At 35.8% G+C, this 19,136-nt stretch overlaps 1 protein-coding gene across 5 annotated transcripts in view; it reads right to left on the reverse strand.

The window, feature by feature from the left end:
- LOC150080586 (nephrin-like) overlaps nt 1-19,136 on the reverse strand; it is a 290,072-nt gene that overhangs the window by 109,515 nt on the left and 161,421 nt on the right. For all 5 annotated transcript variants that reach the window (XR_016547380.1, XR_016547381.1, XM_090381185.1 and 2 more), the window contains exons 2-4: nt 18,003-18,137; nt 7,298-7,419; nt 5,898-5,955 (exon numbers count right to left, since the gene is read on the reverse strand). Coding sequence is in view for 3 of the 5 variants with exons in the window: in XM_090381184.1 (XP_090237310.1) it covers nt 5,898-5,955; nt 7,298-7,419; nt 18,003-18,137 (315 nt within the window). In the remaining 2 variants the exon portion in view is untranslated. The remainder of the gene's footprint in view (nt 1-5,897; nt 5,956-7,297; nt 7,420-18,002; nt 18,138-19,136) is intronic.

Raw genomic sequence — 19,136 nt, forward strand, 5'->3', positions numbered from 1 at the left:
TAGCAGTTTATACTGCTTTTATTTTGTGGTTTTGAGTGATGAACTCTTTTGTCAGTAACAACTTACTACGGATAACTGTAACATTTAAAACAGGATCATTTTAAATACTTTGCAATTGCCTCCAGCAAAGTTTATATTGATAGACCGACGACGCTTTTATAGATTTTTATCTTAAATTGAGAGAAATATTCGAAGAATTTAGAATTAGCTTTTTCTTATTCAACCAAAAAGCGAGAGAATGGAGAGAAAATTGAGGTTCTGTGTTGTCAGAGGATGAATTAATAACTTTGTAAAAGCTTCAAATCACCCGAGAATAAAAGCCACCCAATGTTGGCAGATTGGAACACGGACGAGAAATCATTTATATGTAGTCTAAAGAACGTGGGACTTAAAAAATATTAGAAGGAACTGAAGCGTCACTTTCAGCGGAAAAAGATAATATAATGATCATTATTGAGCAGCTGTTCAGACAAATTTAGAAACATAAATATACATGTAAACCATCGGTAGAAAGTTTAAGGAGAATGAGCAGAATCAAATACATCAGATATAATGAGGAATTCGTTTATTTATTTTTTCCATATTGATTTGTATAAAGTGCATAAATATGGCGAGAGTAGATCTTTAGAAGAAAAGGACAAAGGCAGACACTGAGATATGAAAATTAATGTTTCAAAGATTTCTGGGACAACGTTGGGACAGTAACTGTTTTAACAAGTTCTATCTCGTTTTTCGTTCAGAACATCTCCAGTGCAAAGTTTGTATGTTGAAGCTCATGAACCTCCCCTAAATATCAGGAGAAAGATGCTGCTGCTGAACTATGCAACCAAGATCCAAAGCCAGATGATTCATCCTAATTGTTCAATACTTTATAATCCACAGTTTACGACCTTCTATAGAAACAAACCACAGTCAATTCGGCCTGCTGGTATTAAGCTAAAACAACTAGCAGAAGATTGGGATACACACTCCAATCTTACAAAATCCTATAGAGCCCGACCCTCCATGGTCTGTCATCATGCCTGCCATCTTGTGACATTTATTTCCAACAATGGAGTAAATACTCCCTATCAGATATTAACATCCAACGGCTACACATAGCGCATACTCAACGTTATCATGACTTCATTAAAATTTATACAGATGGATCGAAGAGAGTGGAACGGGCGCAGCAGTAGTACTCCCCGATACTATCATTTCTCTATCTCTCCCAACAGAGTGCAGTAGTTACACGACTGAATTATATGCCATTTGTTATAGAACATTTATATGCCTTGCTATAGAACATATTTTCCATACGTCAATTCAAAAGAGCTTATATACACAAACTCGCAGAGTTCCTTATTAGCCTTGCAAAACAACTCCCCGTCTAATCACCCTCTAATAAAGCTCATTAGAACAGAGTTCATACGTCTGAGAGAGCATCAACAAAAGGTTATTTTCTGCTGGATACCTGGCCATACTGGAATACCAGGAAATGAAATTGCGGATGATGCTGCCAAACATCCATTGAGAGCAGCTCCAACGAATTCCTTAGTACCATTCATAGATTATAAAATTAAGATCCGAAGTATATGTTAAGGTCGATGGACTCTACAATGGCAAGCGCAAATTCATAATAAGCTTTTTCAAATTAAACCTGTACCAAAATTATGGGCTTCCAGCCCCATTGCAAACAGACAAGAAGAAGTAATTCTGGCCAGAGCTAGAATCGGCCATACTCATTTAACTCATTTGTTCCTCCTGTCAGGGAATGACCCTCCTCAGTGTAACCATTGCCATACACCACTCACAGTCAAACACATACTTCTGGAATGTAATCTGTATAATAATGCTTGACTAGTGTCATTCATTTCTCTGGCAAGCTTAAAGGAACCTTTGTCACTTAGCCATATCATAGGCGAAAAATCAAATCTCGCAGAATTCTTCTCCTTCTTAAAACAAATAGGACTGTATAGCCATTTCTAACTGATTGTACATGAACCAACACAGGCAGTATGAACCACTTTTCTAAGTGCAATATGGCCTAAGTAGCCATTGCACTTAAAACCCCATCAACAACAACAATCTTGTTTTTTTTTTTGTAAATTGTAATGATCAGAGAGTACTTAAACCTGTTTATTCTTTGTATACATCTGATTTCCGTCGCTTAATACATTGGAAAAGGTATTCAAATACTTCTAGTAGGGTGATGTAACAGACGTACACATCATTCATGATCGCATGTATTCTGTTGCATTATGGTCTGCTGCAAACTGTCGGTAATTTTTCCAGTCAGGATTTTGACTCAGTTCATATTTTGAAGCAGATCCATTTCCCAAAATGAGTGGTTACATCATTCCCTTTCCCTAGAAAGGGAGAACTTTTGTCCCACTTGGGATTCTCATGACATATTTCAGTAATAAGAGGCATCTGGTCTGGAGATGGAAAGATCTACCTCCCTATGAAATCCTACAGTGTCATACTATAGGAAGGAAGGAAGCTCTTTCTGTTGTAGTAGCCAATGAACGGTTGACTACTGAAACCCGCCAGTTTACTGAGGTCGACAGCTTGGGGAAAGTTCAGGGAGGAATGGGATGGATACTTACTAGCATTGGGTATATCATAATAGAAAATAAGTTTTGCTTTCGAGGATGCAGCAAAAGTCTCGCTCTTCCTCGAATTATTTGGCCATTCTATAAATAGCCCTTATTGTACACCGATTAAGAATTTACTCAGATGAATACTGGCTACTACAACAGATATCATACAAACATAGACGCGTCAAATTAATGCACATCTCACAGCTTATAGAAAACCCCAACTTTTCCCCACTCCAAAACATAATTCATCAAATCAGACTAAACACCACAATCAGAGCGATTACAGGCATTGTTGACACCCCATCGGTCTGCGAAACTTCTCATTGAAAGAGCCAATGAGAAGTTTCGCAGTTTCTCCTGCTCTTTCTTCTGCGTGAGACAGTTATGGGAGTCACTCTTTATCCAGCTGATCATCCTTCAGCACCTTAACGAGACTTCATTCCTTCGGTTAGATCCTATAAAATGTTTATTCTAAACTGTAATTCTTTCCCTGATGCTGTATCAATACTTAAGCATAGTTGTTCTCCCTTGGCTAGTTCTCTAGTAATGCTAAAGAAGCACTGCTTTTCTATGGGTATTTCCCTTAAAGTGTTAAGGTTGACTTGCATCACTTTGGTTAGTCCCTTTATTACATTCAGCTGTAACATTATACCTTCTTCCAGATCTCTGTTGATGCTTATTTGGAACCGTTCTTCCTTGGGTAATTTTCCGATGACACTTAAGATTAATTGCATTCTCGTGGGTTTCTCCCTTTTCGTTTCTTACTTCTAGCTAATAAACTTCTACTATGTTTGCTCAGTTCCCTTCACAACCTTTCATATCTTACTCCACTCTCGACTACTCTACTACATTTTCTTAGCTCCCTCTCTCCACTTTTTTTCTTCATTTTCCTTTCGCCTCTTCTCCCAGACTCCCTTTTCTTTCCTTCCGCCAATCCAAAATTTTCTCAAAATTCCTCCTTACTCTCATTCGCCCATCTTCCCTTTCATAGTCGAAGCAGTATATCCTAGATGTCCCTTTCCCACGGAAGGTTTAGATTTCTGTTTTAATGTAAGGCCGCCTGGGATCCATCTCGATGGCCCTTGTTTGTTTATGCTTTTCCCTTTCTCTTTTTGTTTCCGATGATTTGGTGGGTTCATTCCATTCAGCTAATGTAGGATAGCCGTAGAGATATTAAGTGGTTGTCCAGAGGTTTTACACGTATTGGGGGACTGCAAAAGCTCCAAGAATTGCCGAAAGTATATTGGTGGGGCAGATGGCCAAATCTCTGTTGCATAGAGAGCAACCGGTACCACACAAGTCTGGGCACATTTAGTAAGTAATTTGTTATTGTTGAAACCCAATAGCTACTGTCGCTATTGGATTTCAAAAACTGGGCTAAACATCAGCTAAGAATTTATTTCTTAGTTCTTTGAAGTGTCAACGAAATGATATGTTCCTATCCCAGAGTTTAGGCCCACACGTTTTGATAATCTGACCGATAATACTAAGTCGGGTTGATTTTTGTGCAAATCCGCTTACAAAATCTGATAAGATTTAAGTAGCTCTGTTCAAACACCTAAATAAATCCATTTAGAACAGAATTAAAAATAAGAATTCGCGGGACTTAGGTACACACTCATAAGAACCATACTTCGGCTTTAAATTTGTTTATCGATTGGTTAGTTTCACCAGCAGTCTGAGCCACATTCTTCTGCTGCCTGTATCACATGCACCCCGAGAAGACGCCGATATTAAAATGAGGGGAAAAAATCGGTATTTTATCCAAGTAAAATTCTTAGTAACTAAAAGGAAAGCTATTACGCATATCTAGTGGACTGCTGGGGAGGAGATGGAGAACTATATTAATATATACGATACGAGCGTGTTTTGTTGGAACTCTCGGATATACTACCCATAAAGATAACGGTGATAGTCGTCCGGATATTAAACTGGGGACAGTACACACACACATACATATATGTGGATATCTAAATGTGAAAAGTGAATAGCTGGTCAGAAGAAAACGAACGAAAAAGGAAAGCTATTGAGATATGGAACTATGACAGAGACCAATAAATAACGAAGCCTTGTACAGACACTGGAAAATTAACTTCTACTGTAGGAGATACGAGATTCAATAAATTTTTGAACTGCCACAAACAGCTGTTATTTCATTAAGGGATTAGTTGAAAGTGCCTTGAAACTCAGACGAATAACAGCCTCTCAACTACGAGTCTTTAAAGAAGTCAACGAGTTGATGCCATGCATTTGTCAGGATATATGCGCATTTCTGCTGCTAGAGAATAGGATATTCAATAAGAGGATAAAATACATAAATTATGTTATTAACAGATCGATAGAGATAAGGAAAGTGATCCCAATTTAAAATTTTAGAATTCTAGATGCAATGTGTTGCGGAAGTTATGAATAATATAAACTAACTCTGTGTAACTGAAGTAGAAGAAGGGAAGGGTGCATTTTAATCGTTCGTTTCCTACATATATTCGGTATTTTAATGAAGTTTCGATGCTGAATATGTATATTTATTAAATGATACATCTTTTTAAAGCTGATACTCAAATTATCAGGTAAGTTAAAATCACTATATTAACCGCATGTTATAGTTTGATTATTTTTGTTGGACTTTGGTAATTTTAACTTTTGTGTCTAAATAAATTGAAATCGTATTGTTTATTTTTGGATTTATTGACAAATGTGTTTCCTACATTTCGTCATAAACCTCAGAAAAGTGCCACAACTGACATCCGCCGAAGGAAAAGTCAGCCAAAGAAGCATTGGGCGTATTTTAAAAAACAATTCTTTCAGAATTCAAATCTGTCAACTTCTTTCAGAAGGCGATCTCGATAGAACACTAGTCTTATGAGTGGTAAATAACTAGTTGTTTGAAGAGCATACCTCTCCTCTGAGAAGTTTCTTTAGCGGTAAAGAAAATTTTCCCAATTGAACGAGTAGAATTACTGCTATTGTAGCAAAAACAACCCAAAATAGAAAATGTTACTTCTTTATCCCAATATCAAGCAGAAAGGTTTTGTAAATTTTTGGAACCGTTGTTGAACCAGTGCTCACTGATGGCAGTATTAACTCTGAACAATAACTTGGTACCATAGTGCCACCAGTTATTCGTGAATGAGGAAACCGATGTCCAACTCTTTTTTTAACAAGTGGAACTTCTCTGCATTTCATTTTAGTATTTTCGGGTGATTGAATTGAAAAAAAATTGTAAAGATGTAAATAAGTCCTCTATGTAAATTAAAGTAGTCTAATATGCTCATAAAAATTTAATTTCATTAATAATAGTTCCCAAATTCTTACCTAAAACAGTAACTTGAGCTTCAGTACGAATTGGGTGGTTCTTTGGAGCTGGACCCACCTAACGAAAATGAAAAATACTCGGAATAACGAAAACGTATATAAAATTGTTTAAAATAATAGTCAAAAATACTTATAAAGAAATGTGGTTAATAATAAGTAGTTAATAAAGAACAGTTAAAATAGTTATAAATAAATGTTAATTATTCCACCTAGCCATTGTACAAACCGAGAGTTGTTTCGTCTACTTTTGGACAGAGAGATGATAATTCTTTAATGCATTACTCTATAATAAATAATGCTACAAAGAATTAGTATCTTGCTATCCAGAAATAGTATTATTATTTCAAAGAAAAACTACTATTTGTAAGTTTTGTAGGGCAAAACAGCATTTTATGTCATTTCCGTTTTTTGAAGTTTATTTTTTGTTGACGTTGATGTTTATTTTGTGTTGATGTTGTTTTCCTATGTTGAAATGTATACAACAGCTCTGGGAAACAGAGGTGTTGTATACATTTAAAAAAAGTTTATTTACTAGGAAGATATATCTCAAAACTTTATTACTCTTAATTAGAGTAATGTACTCCAAAAAAACAAACTCGTCAATAATTACCATCTATTAAATCTTATCCTACCTCTCCTGGCTATCTACTCCACCGTTCAAAATCTACAAAATCCAAATGGAGTATCGACAAGTGTTGGTGGAAATTTTCCAAATAACTGACGAATAAGCTAAAGATACTGGGCAGAACAGTGTAGCATGACTTTCCTAATTGGAGATGGCCTCTAGTGTATCATAAGGATTAATGATATTTATCACGTGGGTAACCATATAAGATTTAGAAGCATTGACTATCTATTTCAAATGTTTGATTTCATCTATATAATCATTCCTCATAGTTCGGAATCATTGGCTATCATCCCAATACGCCCATTCTTAAAGTTGCCAAAATCATTATTCAACCTTTGTATACCACAGTTAATGATCTGTGCGAAGAAGACTGCAAAATATCACTGCCGTACTTGAAGACATAATATTCGATCTCACATGAGATGTAGAATTCATGAAATTTATGTGCAACAACTCATCTAAAACACGAACAACAGAATTTAATGGTTTGAATTACTATCTTTATGAAATTGCGCTTTTATATTCATAAAGAGACTTATGGTCTCTGCTTATGATTGCTGTTTATCTAAGATCGAGAGCAAGTTTCGTGCTTCTGTCGTCGATAAACTGTACGTGAGTCTCCAGATCAAATATTATTCATAGATTTTCCTCGGCGCTGTCACGTCTCTGTCAGTAGAGAAAATATTCGAGCTCATTAGAACATTTATGAATTCCGAAGATAAAAAAGACAACCTCGAAAGCAGCATAAACATCGAAAAATATGCATGCATACCTGGCACTGATAAATTCCTTCGTCTTCAAGGTGTGCGTCCCTTATTCGGAGATTATATACACTACGCTTCTTGTCGACTATCATACTATATCTAGGATAACCGGGAATGTCTGGATCGAAACCTAATTAGAAACAAAAATTAATCAAATATTAGAAATTAGCATTTTCTTGTAGAAAAATTTGTAAACTTCAAAGAATTCATAAGAGAAAATTTTCAAATAAAAACTCTGCGCAGTAATGCGGCCACCAACAACTGACGACAAACCTTAAGACCTTTCGCCACCTTTCTTGTTAAGGACACTGCCCTACGAGTGGAGCATATATACATAAATGCGAATTACCTATAGTTCGCGCCAAAGCAACTAAGGCTCATTATACCGTGTAAATTGTAAACCGCCTATATTTTAAGGTTGGTTTTCTAGTTCCACGGGATGAAAATCTCAAGTTTTTGGGAAAATAAGCCATGCAGCCAGCACTCCGAGACTGACATAGCTAGCATTGTTTTTGACATCTGGGAAAAATTAAGGGAAACTGGTTAGCAAGAGTTACGCGAAGTCAATGGTGAAAGAGATGATCACCACAGATAACAATTGAGAATTTATGTTTTATAAAAATGTTTGCGAAAAAAAAGATCATAAAATATACGTTGTGAAATATATACGAGAAATGAGATATAGAAATCGTTTGTCCATCTCTTCGGAGAAATTAAAGTTTTAAAAAAGAACCATGTGAATGCTCTCAGTTGGGCAGACACATCTAATCAATTTCTGATTCCGATAAGGGTGTGCAAACATTCTAGCGCCATCAACACACCCAATTGCTTGGGGGGGGTCGATAAAATCTAGTGGGGAAAAACCATGTGGCCTGGGGATTGAAACACCACATCTGATCCACTGACCTAGATGGTGGTCAATGGTTGCACGTATGTGCAACCATTTAAAATGTAAACTGTCAAATAAAAAAAAAAAATAAAAAGGCATTTAGATTATGAATGTAACTTCTTGTAGTTACATTCATAGTCGCATTTATGTATATAGCATATGCAGAAAATTACTAAAATTCATAATCTGCTCATCAGAGTAAAATACGTTGACGAATCGGTTAAAAAACAAGCCATCGGAGATTCCGTTTGAGAGGTATCGTATGCGTTTCTTCTATCGATTCATCATCCCAAACAGACAACGTATACTTAGTCTGAAAGCGTGATTCTTAGAAAATCTTTTTCATTTACCATTCATTAATCATGCCTCTAGCAATTAAAACTTTCATGATTGCTCTGGCATTAGTGCGCACGGTTGGCATATAGACATACATGTTTATCTGTCGTACCATTGATTGCGACATTTGTAATTAAGTAATAGTGTTCTTCGTGGGCCACAGAAGAACTCAAGTTGTACAAGCCCAATATGGTCTGAAACATACGATTGACAACCACCGCTTTTCTTGTTAAGGACACTACCTGCCACAGTTGGATGGTAGTGGTGATTATTTGTTCATTAGTTTCTTTCATTCAGGACATCACAAACACAGTTTGTTCAACGAGTCAATAAAACTGTGTTTCTCTAAATAACGGGGTAAATCACCTTTCTAGTCTAATTCGCTATTTTTTAATTAAACGTTTGAATGAACTTATAAAATAGATAAAAATATCGTGATAGTGCCTTTTCTTAAACGATTTCAAGATAGACAAGCCGGCAATCAGTTGTGACATTGGTGTTTGTTCATGCAATCCAGGACGCAGCTTTGAATGTCAAAATCAAAATTCATCCAGTTTGAGAACGTTGTGACATAGTTACCACTGGATCTCAACCAGGTAAAACTTCAGCAGCTTGCAAAACAAGTAAAGAAAATGTAAAGATGGCTCGCAGTATTTTATTTTTCGATTACATCTTGACTTGATACTTCGAAGAACACCCCTACGGCCCTCACAGCAAAGTAATTATAATCATCTTCCTCCCACACTATGTGGAAAATGTCCGAGTTGGGATGCTGTCCATGATGAGTAAAATTTTCATTGATTTTTTTACATGAATTACATAATCTCTTCGCATGACTCCTTGTTCCTACCCACAGTTTTCCATCAATATACTTTGATTTAGAGGTAGCAGTTTAACTATTACGGTATAAAATCCATATTTATTTATGCAACTAAACAAATTTTAAAAGTAATGAGACTACCATCTCCAGCAATACTCATCGAAACAAACACGCCTATAAACTGCTGAAATTAACTGGATAATGAAATCCATTTTCCAGTGATTTTTTTTTACTTTATCAAAGTAGAATAATCGAAAAAAAATCTGTTCTACTCCTAATCAATACTAGATGAACTCCACTTTCGAATTTAAAAGCGTCATCCAAACAGTGGTGAAATTTATCAACTGGTGCTATTTTCTGAAGGTCCCCAAAACATACAAATATTTCTTCACGCGGGCAGAACATCGAGCTTAGTTCCTATAATGAACAAAAGACTTTTAAAACAAACAGTTCCAGAAAGAGCAATTTGTGCAGTTAGAGATTTTCGAACGCATTTGGGATTTGCAAAATGCCTTCGTAATATCTGCCATTAGTTTACAGAGTGATGTACAATAAGATCTCTCTTGAGAAATGCAGACAATTTCTGAGTTAAATCAGACGTTAGCATTTCTTTCTCTTTTATGAAGCAACGTCTGGAAAATCTATTCTCAAATGCTACCGGTAAAATTCCTCCTCAAGCATTACCCGTGATTGAAAAATAAAACACTGCTATTATCAGATATACTACCCAGGCGAGTAGAAATGCGGTTTGAGAATGTTCATTCGTCTGAGTTAAAAATAACAAATCTCGCTGCTGCCAGTGATGAAGATGCTCGATCGCAGAAACTGTAGATCCTTGTTTGGAGAGCGACTACAAAAGAATCAGGGATTCAAGATCACCCACTGTTTAACTATGAAGTTATCTATACAAGCGACAGCGTGTGATCTGGATGTGGGTTAGATAGAAAGTTCATTTTACTACAATCATGCTGATTACCGAATTCGTTTATTTAAAAGTAAAATCAGTTTTATATTTTTTCTCTCCGAGAAGGGTTAAAGAACTTTGCTATGGCTGAGTTTTATTATTATCCAACGTTGGTCTGTCCAAAATAAAAACCGAATACATAATTATTTTGCATTAAAAAATGCAATAAATCTTAATCGTACCAATCATCACAGCTAATCGTTCTAATTGACAAATCTGAATGGATTTAGGTGGAATATACCTCGCTTGTATTATTGATTGCAGATTTTGTATACCATCACTCTTGAAAATAGAAGAATGTTACGAAATAAAGAATATATTTTCTTGTTTCGTTTTCATAAGATGTGCATCAAATAATAAAATATCTCTGGACGAATTGTAAATATATCTCATTGAATTTACAATTTTTGCTTTGCTGAGCACTCATGAATTTTTACTACTGGAATTGTCTGTATTTTTTCATTAAGTTTCACGATAATTCTTTTCTAAAGCACACGGATTTTTATCAGTAGTTTTCTTTTAGTGTAAAGAAGGTGGAAATGGAAGGAGGAAACCAGTTGCAATATTTTCCTCATCGTAATTCTCTCTCTTTCTCTCTAGCCCTCGTGGGTAGCACAGTTGGTAGGATTGATGTCCTCTCCACACTGGGTAGAAAAGACCTGAGTTCGAGTTCTTTCGATGACTTGAGGAATTTTTATGGGCCTTTTTCACAAGTGGCTGCGTAAATCATCAATCTTAGGAGAGGGAAGCGTGGTTTTGCTCCCAGAAACTCGGGTTTTTCATCCACCAAACAGAAAATCGCCTTAGCCGCTGATGTACCTAATGCAAAAATAACATTTCTTTCTCTCTCTCTCTCTCTCTCTCTCTCTCTCTCTCTCTCTCTCTCTCAAGTTGTGAGATATGTTTCCAAGTATCTTTTTACAAATTTAATATTTCACATCGTCAGAGTATGAATTGTGTGTCTACTGTTCAGTAGGGAAGTGTCGTTTATGTGAAGTAGTGCAATAGGGGGAAGTGGCAACGCATCACAGAAGAAACATTTTGTTTTGTTTTTCGGTTAAAGACCGCGACTGGTAAGTTTGGTATGGCAAAAGACGTACGCCCTGCTGTTAAACATCATACCGTTGACATGTAACGTGGGGCAGTCCAGAATTCGAATGTATTATGGCAAAAAAAATTCTGTATGGTTCATTTTGATTTTAAACTTATAACGGTTAAATTACAGGTTCTAACTATCATTGTCTACCTTCTAAACTACAATCAATTTTCTCCTCTATATTCTGCATCACGTCACTGAATATTACGCAAATAAAGCACCGATCCAATTACTCTTTTAATGAGACAAAAGTGCTACCACGAAAGTCCATATGTACAGGTTAATTAATGTATGCAATGGCATTTGTCAGCGTCATGCGATTCTCGCTAGTTACTGATAATAACTGTAACTTCCCCCACTACCACCGTCTCACATACATATGATATTGTTCCCATACTTGGTATATCGCCCTTAAATCTACCTTCTAAACTGCAATTGTCTCCTCTATATTCTGCATCACATCACTAACAAAAGCATCGATCCAATTACTCTTTTAATGGGACAAAAGTGTTACCACAGAACGAAAGTTCAGCTTTCACTCTTTGTTCTCCAAATAACATATAGTCATCCGATACGTGTTTAATGGAGCTTAGTAGAGAAAGCTTCCGTGATATTCGATAACTTAAAGCCCATCCTAACTGGTGTTAGGTTTCCACATGTATTGTCTACCGATACTCAATTTCTGTGGACTTGATAAAGATGTCATAAGAACAGCTGGTCATCACAGATTCGAGTGCAGATTTCAGAAACAAAATACATCCATTAAGGAATAAATGTCTTTGCTTTTCCCCTTTCAAGTGCTTTGCCGACATGTGGTGCACTTGAAACATAGGACTTCTACCAGCAGAAATGTTAACTGTGTCTAAGAATGCTGAGCGTTACTATAAATTGGAGCATCTCCACCCTCGCATTCCTCTCCGTTAAGCTTCAAATAGAGCTAAATCTTATAACCACAAAAGGAATAAAAATCTCACACACACAAGCATCCCGTTGGTGTCTTATCTTCCGTATTCCCAGACTATCTTAATCCCCTAGGACAACTGCCAAGTTCCAAGCTTTCCTTCTGCGTTGTCATGTAAAGTGATTAACGAGTTCGTCGAAGTCTTAAATAACGTCGATAAATGTAAGTGAAGAGGAATTCTCTGAAACTCTCAGAGATTTAGAAACGGTCCAACTCTATTCAAGAACTGGTGAAGAAAAATTCTTCCTGAACGTCTTACGGATTTTTTAAGATTCCAAAATTGGATAACTTGTGGAAATAAGATTTCAGTACGAATGTTAGGAAACTGACTGTTACAATTCAATCAGTTTCGAGTTTTTTCTTCTTTTATGATTCCTCTTAAATTTGAAATGTGTTATTATTTTTAGCACAGAAAAATATATTAGCCTGCAAGCCGAATTTCATCAGAAGATAAATGTAAAATGGTAGCAGTCAGTACCTTATGGGCTCATCAGCTGATAAAATATGAAGGTTTTAATTTATTTACTAACCCTTCCATTTCTCATCTTCTGTATGTCCTAATGCTGTCTTTACGCGTACACTATGGTTATAACCACTGTTCTTGTACACCGCATGGAAAGGCCAGGGTTTGAATCCCGTCAGTGACCGAGTTTGTCGGTCTCAGGGATTTTCTCCCGGAAACTCGGATACTTTCTCTAGCAAAACAGGAAACCAACTAGAGAACACATGCAATTGTAATTTTCATGGGTGGATGAGGCTCTTTTCGAGTAGCCCTAATATGACAGTTTAATATAAAAAATAAAGTTTGTATGTCCTGATACTTGATGCGTAGTCATGGCAATAACTGCTGTTGGTGTTGTACTGAGGTTTTAGGAGCATCAGCAACTAAGGCAACACTGTCTGTAAATTGAGTGTGTTCTGTGTGTTGATTTTCTGTTTGCTGGAGGAAAATCTCGAGTTTTCGGGATAAAAAAAGCATGCTATCTGCGTCCGAGACCGACTAACTCAGCCATGTTGTGAAAAAGACCCATAAAAATTCTTCACGTCATCGACGGGACTCGAACTCGGATCTTTTCCACCCGGTGTGGGAGGACACCGATTCTACCAACTGTGCTACCCACGAGGGCGGCAATAATCGTGATACGTTGGATTTGCATATTATTATCTCTCTGCTGTAACTATTTTTTTTCTATTTCTTCTTGAAACATTTGTATCTTATGCGTATTTCACATAATTGATGCTCCCTCCTCTTATGGGTAAGATTCTCTGACGCTTCAGCCAGTTTTCGATAACCATTGTGAAAATTTTTAAATTTCGGCAGAAGATGATGCAATACTCCATTAAGGCTAGTGCACTCTGCTCACAGTAATTACTCGTCAGAAACTGGCTGTTCCAATTACTACTCTTTCGCCTCTGACTTATACAAATTTTGTATCTAATCTGAAATTTGAAGCTCTAAAAGTCATTCGACACTTTTCACTTTCCATAACAATATGCAGAATTCAGAATGAATTTGACACCTTGACCATGAAAAGCAAGCAAGCAAGGAAAGCCGAAATAATTAATCCCCTGACAGAAATAAGATTTTATTTATGGCCGTCAACTCAACTCAAGTTCGGGATTTCTTTTAATGCAAAACCATTATTAAATACCGTTCAGTTTGGGGTTTGCCAACCAATTCAGATCCGAAGTTTCCCAATGCCACGCGAAGCTAACGTAATATCATTATCACTGCCTCCTGGCAACCAGGCAAACGCCGTTTGGACGCCTTAGAATGCGAAACTTAATTATTTCTAACTTCTTTTTTTGTAGGACCGAATAAACGAATTGAATCTGTCAGGGTTGAGTGTCAATAAATATATAAAGATGCGTTTCTTTGTCCTTCTTTTAATGTTCTTTAACATCTGGCTGAGAAGTTAATTAAATTATAGGATATTAAATAACTTCTTAGTGAAAGTGAAGAAATTAATAGTAGCATGGATAATATGCCCGAAATATAATTAATCTCTCTCTCAAACTTTGACTGCTAAGTTCAAATAATGGAGGACAATTTTTAGATTCACTGAACAAAATTAAATACATTTCCAAATCTAATTAAATACGATTATCTTCATATTAGTAATAAGATATTCGTTATAATTTTTGTATAATTATATCGGTAATATATTTGACATTTATATCGTCATCGGACCTGGGTGTACACGCACACAAGTTTCTTGAACTCTATATTGTAATTGAATATCTAAGCTTATTATAATCCTGCCGACAGATGACAGATTTTTCATTTTCTTAATGAACATAGAAGCTTTTGATAAAACATTTCTCTTGAAATCTTTGTATTCTTTAATGGTACGTAATTTTAAAACCAGATACTGTCCTCAGAACTGATATCTATCAACCGAAAAAAATTCTCTCAAATGATTTCATAAATTAGCAAAGGATAAAGTATCGCAATACTCTTTCATGGAAGAAGAAATATAAAACAAAACAAAAGCTTACACTGACTCCAATTATTCTCGTTCTGTTTGTTTAAAACAAACAGAATGAGAATAATTGGAGTTAATACAAAGAAGTTGTAATCGTGAAGGATCTTAGTGGTTAATAAAGAGGATGAGTTTATTAATGTTTGCTTTTCATCCGCTATCCGTTACCACAAAGTCATAACCGAATGATAAAATTCACAGATAATTTTTCTGATAGGCAATCGAAATATTGTTGATGTTGTTAAGAAGTACAATGAATAAATTGCACAATGGAATTCAAAGTTCATTAATGACACCAACTGAATTCTGTTAAATTCAACATGACGTGTGCTAAGCTCTTTTCAGCGAGAGAGACTGACTTCGAAATAAAAGAAAGCTTTTATTGTATATTCTCATAAAAAATGTGGTTAGTCAAATCTCTCATTTCAAAAATCAGCTTGGACTAATAAAAAATTGGCAATTTTATTTATTCTATAGTCTGTTTTACCTTTGCTAAAAAAATTCCTGCCACTTTTTGATTCTTAAGAGCTAAAAAATATCACGGAACACTGCGAAAGCGCTTGTGTTTTTACTTAGGGTCTTCCCCCCCCGCCCCCCTCTTGCAAGGAAGTAGTTATTTCTGGAACAGACCGAAGTCATTATCTGTGACGAAGAGATGTCATTTTTTGCGCTCTTCACAGGAATTTTAAAAGCGACATCGAATGTGAGAAAAACGTACTCCACGAGGTCCATGTTGCAAGTCGTTATACCGTATGATCGTTTTGGAGGAGTATTGATCGAATGTAGACGATCTTAATAATTAATCAGAAAAATGAAGGGCACTCATCAGCGACTCTCTTTATAGTTAATGAGGCAGTCACAGCTTTCTTTTCTTACAGGTTAGAATGCATAGAAATATATTATCTTACCATTGTGTAGTTGAATGTTTTACGATGAAAAGTTATCAAGGAGTTCTCTCTCTCGCCCTGGTACGTAACGCAGTGGTTATAATCACAGTCTTCCCCACACCAGGTGGGAAAAAGCCAAGTTGGAATCTCGTCAAGGACGCAAGGAAGTTTTAAGGAAATTTTTTACAATGTGGCTGACTAAGTGATAGTAAATAGTAATACAGTGCAATGAAACCACAGGCTTTTGCTGCACTGGTCGCAAAAACACAAGTATAAAAGTAAATACAAATTATTTGCTTCCTTCTTCACATAGATAACTGTCCAGTTTACTTTGGAATTTATTCAAACTGTCAGCCTCAACTACGATCGAAGGCAACCTGGTCCAGTAATTATCGACTCGTTGGCTAAATGAAAACTTCCTGCAATCTAGTCTAAACCTCTTTCCCTATAATTTTAATTTATGCACCCAAGTTCTGGAATTCTCTATAACCGTGAAAATTCTACCATCATTTATTTTACTAACCCCTCTCAAAGCCTTCAGGTCACCTCTGAGGTGCCTGGTTGCCAAACTATATAGCCCACATAATTGGAGTCTTTCCAAGTACGTCCGCCATATTTGCAGATCTCACCATGCGAGTTGCCTTTGAACCCTGTCATGAAACTCAATGTCTTTTTTTTTTTTTCAGATGAGATCTCCATACTTGAACACAGCATTCTAAATGTGGTCTTACAATTGATTTATACAGTGAGAGTATGATCTTCATGTCCCTACAGGATAACGTTCGATAAATCATCGATAGAACACAATGGACTTTCCTGGCTGCTTGTTTACACTACTCAAAAAACTTCATGTATCTGTTCGTATTATAATTCCCAGATCCCATTCTTCCTCTACTGTTTTTATTCAACCCACCATGTGAATTATTTATTTTGGGGTTTCTATTTCCCAAGTCTATGACCTTGCATTTTGCTGTATTAAAGCATAGTTGCCGCTTTCCTGACCAATTTTGCAGCCTGTTCAAGTCATCCTGAAGAAACGATGCTTGTTACCGATAATTAACTACTTTGCCAATCTTTACACCGTCTGAAAATTTTGACATCAAGCCTTCAATACTATCGTCAATGTCGTTTATGAAAATCAGAAGCAACAGCGGCCCAAGAACAGATTCTTGGGGGACCTCACTTCTGACTTGACACCAATCCGAAGAATATTCATTAATCATAACCCTTTGTCTTCTGCCATGCAGCCACCCATCTTAGAATTTTCTAGTAATCCCAAAATGTTTCAGCTTATGCAGTAACCTCTCATGAGGGACTAAGTTAAATCATATCTATCTAACATTTTTACCGTGCATGGGCTGGAGGTTGGAAGAATGAAAGAAGATATACTTGTTGATATTAGACTTGAATTTCTGCATATTGTAACTTTCAGGAAATGCATTTTAAGGGAGGTTGTTCCAATAAACGGAAGTTGAATGAACAAATGAGGAAAATGAAAAGCTGGGTTTGTGAATTCAAATGACGGAGAGTAGGGAAGAGGACGAAGCATCAAGAAATATTAAAGCAAGAAAGGAAAGTTTAGCTCAATGATGGTAAGGTGTAATTCAAATAAAATAATAATAAAAGGAAGAAAACTGTATCGTGAAAACAATTAGAGAAACCAAGCGGAAGTAACTAGAACCAATTCTTGGGTTTAAAAAGTTTGATTTCTTATAAGCCTAAATAAAAAGATTACCAATAAGCATCCAGAAAGACAGTTCCACGAAATATTTTTTAAAAAAAACATAGTCGCAACAAGCAGTAAAATTTTGCAAAAAAATATCTAGCATCTGTACGTGACATCTAAGTTGCCCAAGACCACTTAAATCTTTATTTAAACACTCATCAAGAACATGAAATGAATCCAGCGGTCTTGAATACGCTAAAAATAGCCAGTTTCCTTGGGTTGGGACTATTTATTAACAGAGATTAAAAAGTTTCCGTGATGCTATTGCAGCATGGAGGCATTTATTTAAAGCTAACCAATTAATAGGTGCTATATTCGGATGACCCTCTATATGTGGTAGCTCGCATTTCATACTAATCCAGAAATCATATGTGGAATCCTCAGGGAGGAGAAAGCTGATAGTCTATGAATATAATAAGAAATTCGCATATTATTCCTGGAAATATGCTAATCTCTACCCTCTCAATTATGCGATATCCAAGTAATTAGCCCACAAAGTTAGTGTTTATTGGGAAACCACTTACTTATTAATAAACACTTACTAAGCTTACCTAAAACAAATCCATCTTTACTCCATTGAACAGCGCCGGCCTGGTTCCCTATATGGCACTGCAAATCCGAAGTTTGGCCCTCGACTATTTCTGTATCTTTTGGCTTCACTCGAAAATACTGTTGCTGAGCATCGGCTAAAGTGATAAGCAGAAAGGGATACATTCAGTTTTATGGAAGCAGGAATTGAAACAAAATATGTTTCTAGCAAAATCAACACCGTAGCAATGCCTTAACCTCGCGCGTTAAGATGATTATAGCGCTACTTTAAATCCATATCAATTAAATATTTTCAATACAGTAATTATATCACATTACTGACATACAATTATATTATACATTACAAAAACCATTCTTGAATGCATGTTTGTCCATGATCTTGCTCTACAGTTTCAAAGCTATAAAGACATATCGTACATCTTTCAGAATATTCTGACGATGATATGATATTAATCAAAACTGATGAATTTTCAATTACAAAATTACTCAGTTGAATGGGATGCTTATCTATTTTTTTTTCCAGAGTTTTGAGTTTACCAAATCGTCATTTAAGAATTGTGGTGTGACATTAGATCTTAATCAAAGTTGTAACCAGCCACAGTAACAAATTGTGCTACACATTTCTTGGAGAAATGCCTATTTGGGGCATGCATTTGTTAATACGCAGGATCCAATGCGACTCCAATAAGCAGTTTCATTTTTCCTACTTTTTAACAATAAGAAATTAATAATAACTATAATTATAATGGATTATGGAATGGAAACTGGATAAAAATGAAATTAATATAAATTAGAAAGCTTTTCACCAGGAATAGAGTTTATGGATTAAATAAATTGACGACTGAACATTAAAATGTAATTATTTTTATCAATTAAGAAATAAATTATGTAAACAATTTATACAAAAATTCTGTACCGTGTTTAGTTTAAATAATGCTTTTGGTCTAATATCTGACATTATTAATTAAGCTAATAATAAGTTAACGCCTTCCACGTCATGTTCTATAATTCGAAATTTAATCGCCAGATGGTAGCGTTGTTTGTTGTGATTTATATGAATTATGGGAAGATATCAAAAACCACAAACTGTCTTTAGTTAAGTGATTTCTGGTTAATTAGAAAAAAATTACTTTCTC

The sequence above is a fragment of the Mastigoproctus giganteus genome, chromosome 9, assembly GCF_048544385.1.
Source record: "Mastigoproctus giganteus isolate SK-2022 chromosome 9, ASM4854438v1, whole genome shotgun sequence".
Lineage (NCBI taxonomy): Eukaryota > Metazoa > Arthropoda > Arachnida > Uropygi > Thelyphonidae > Mastigoproctus > Mastigoproctus giganteus.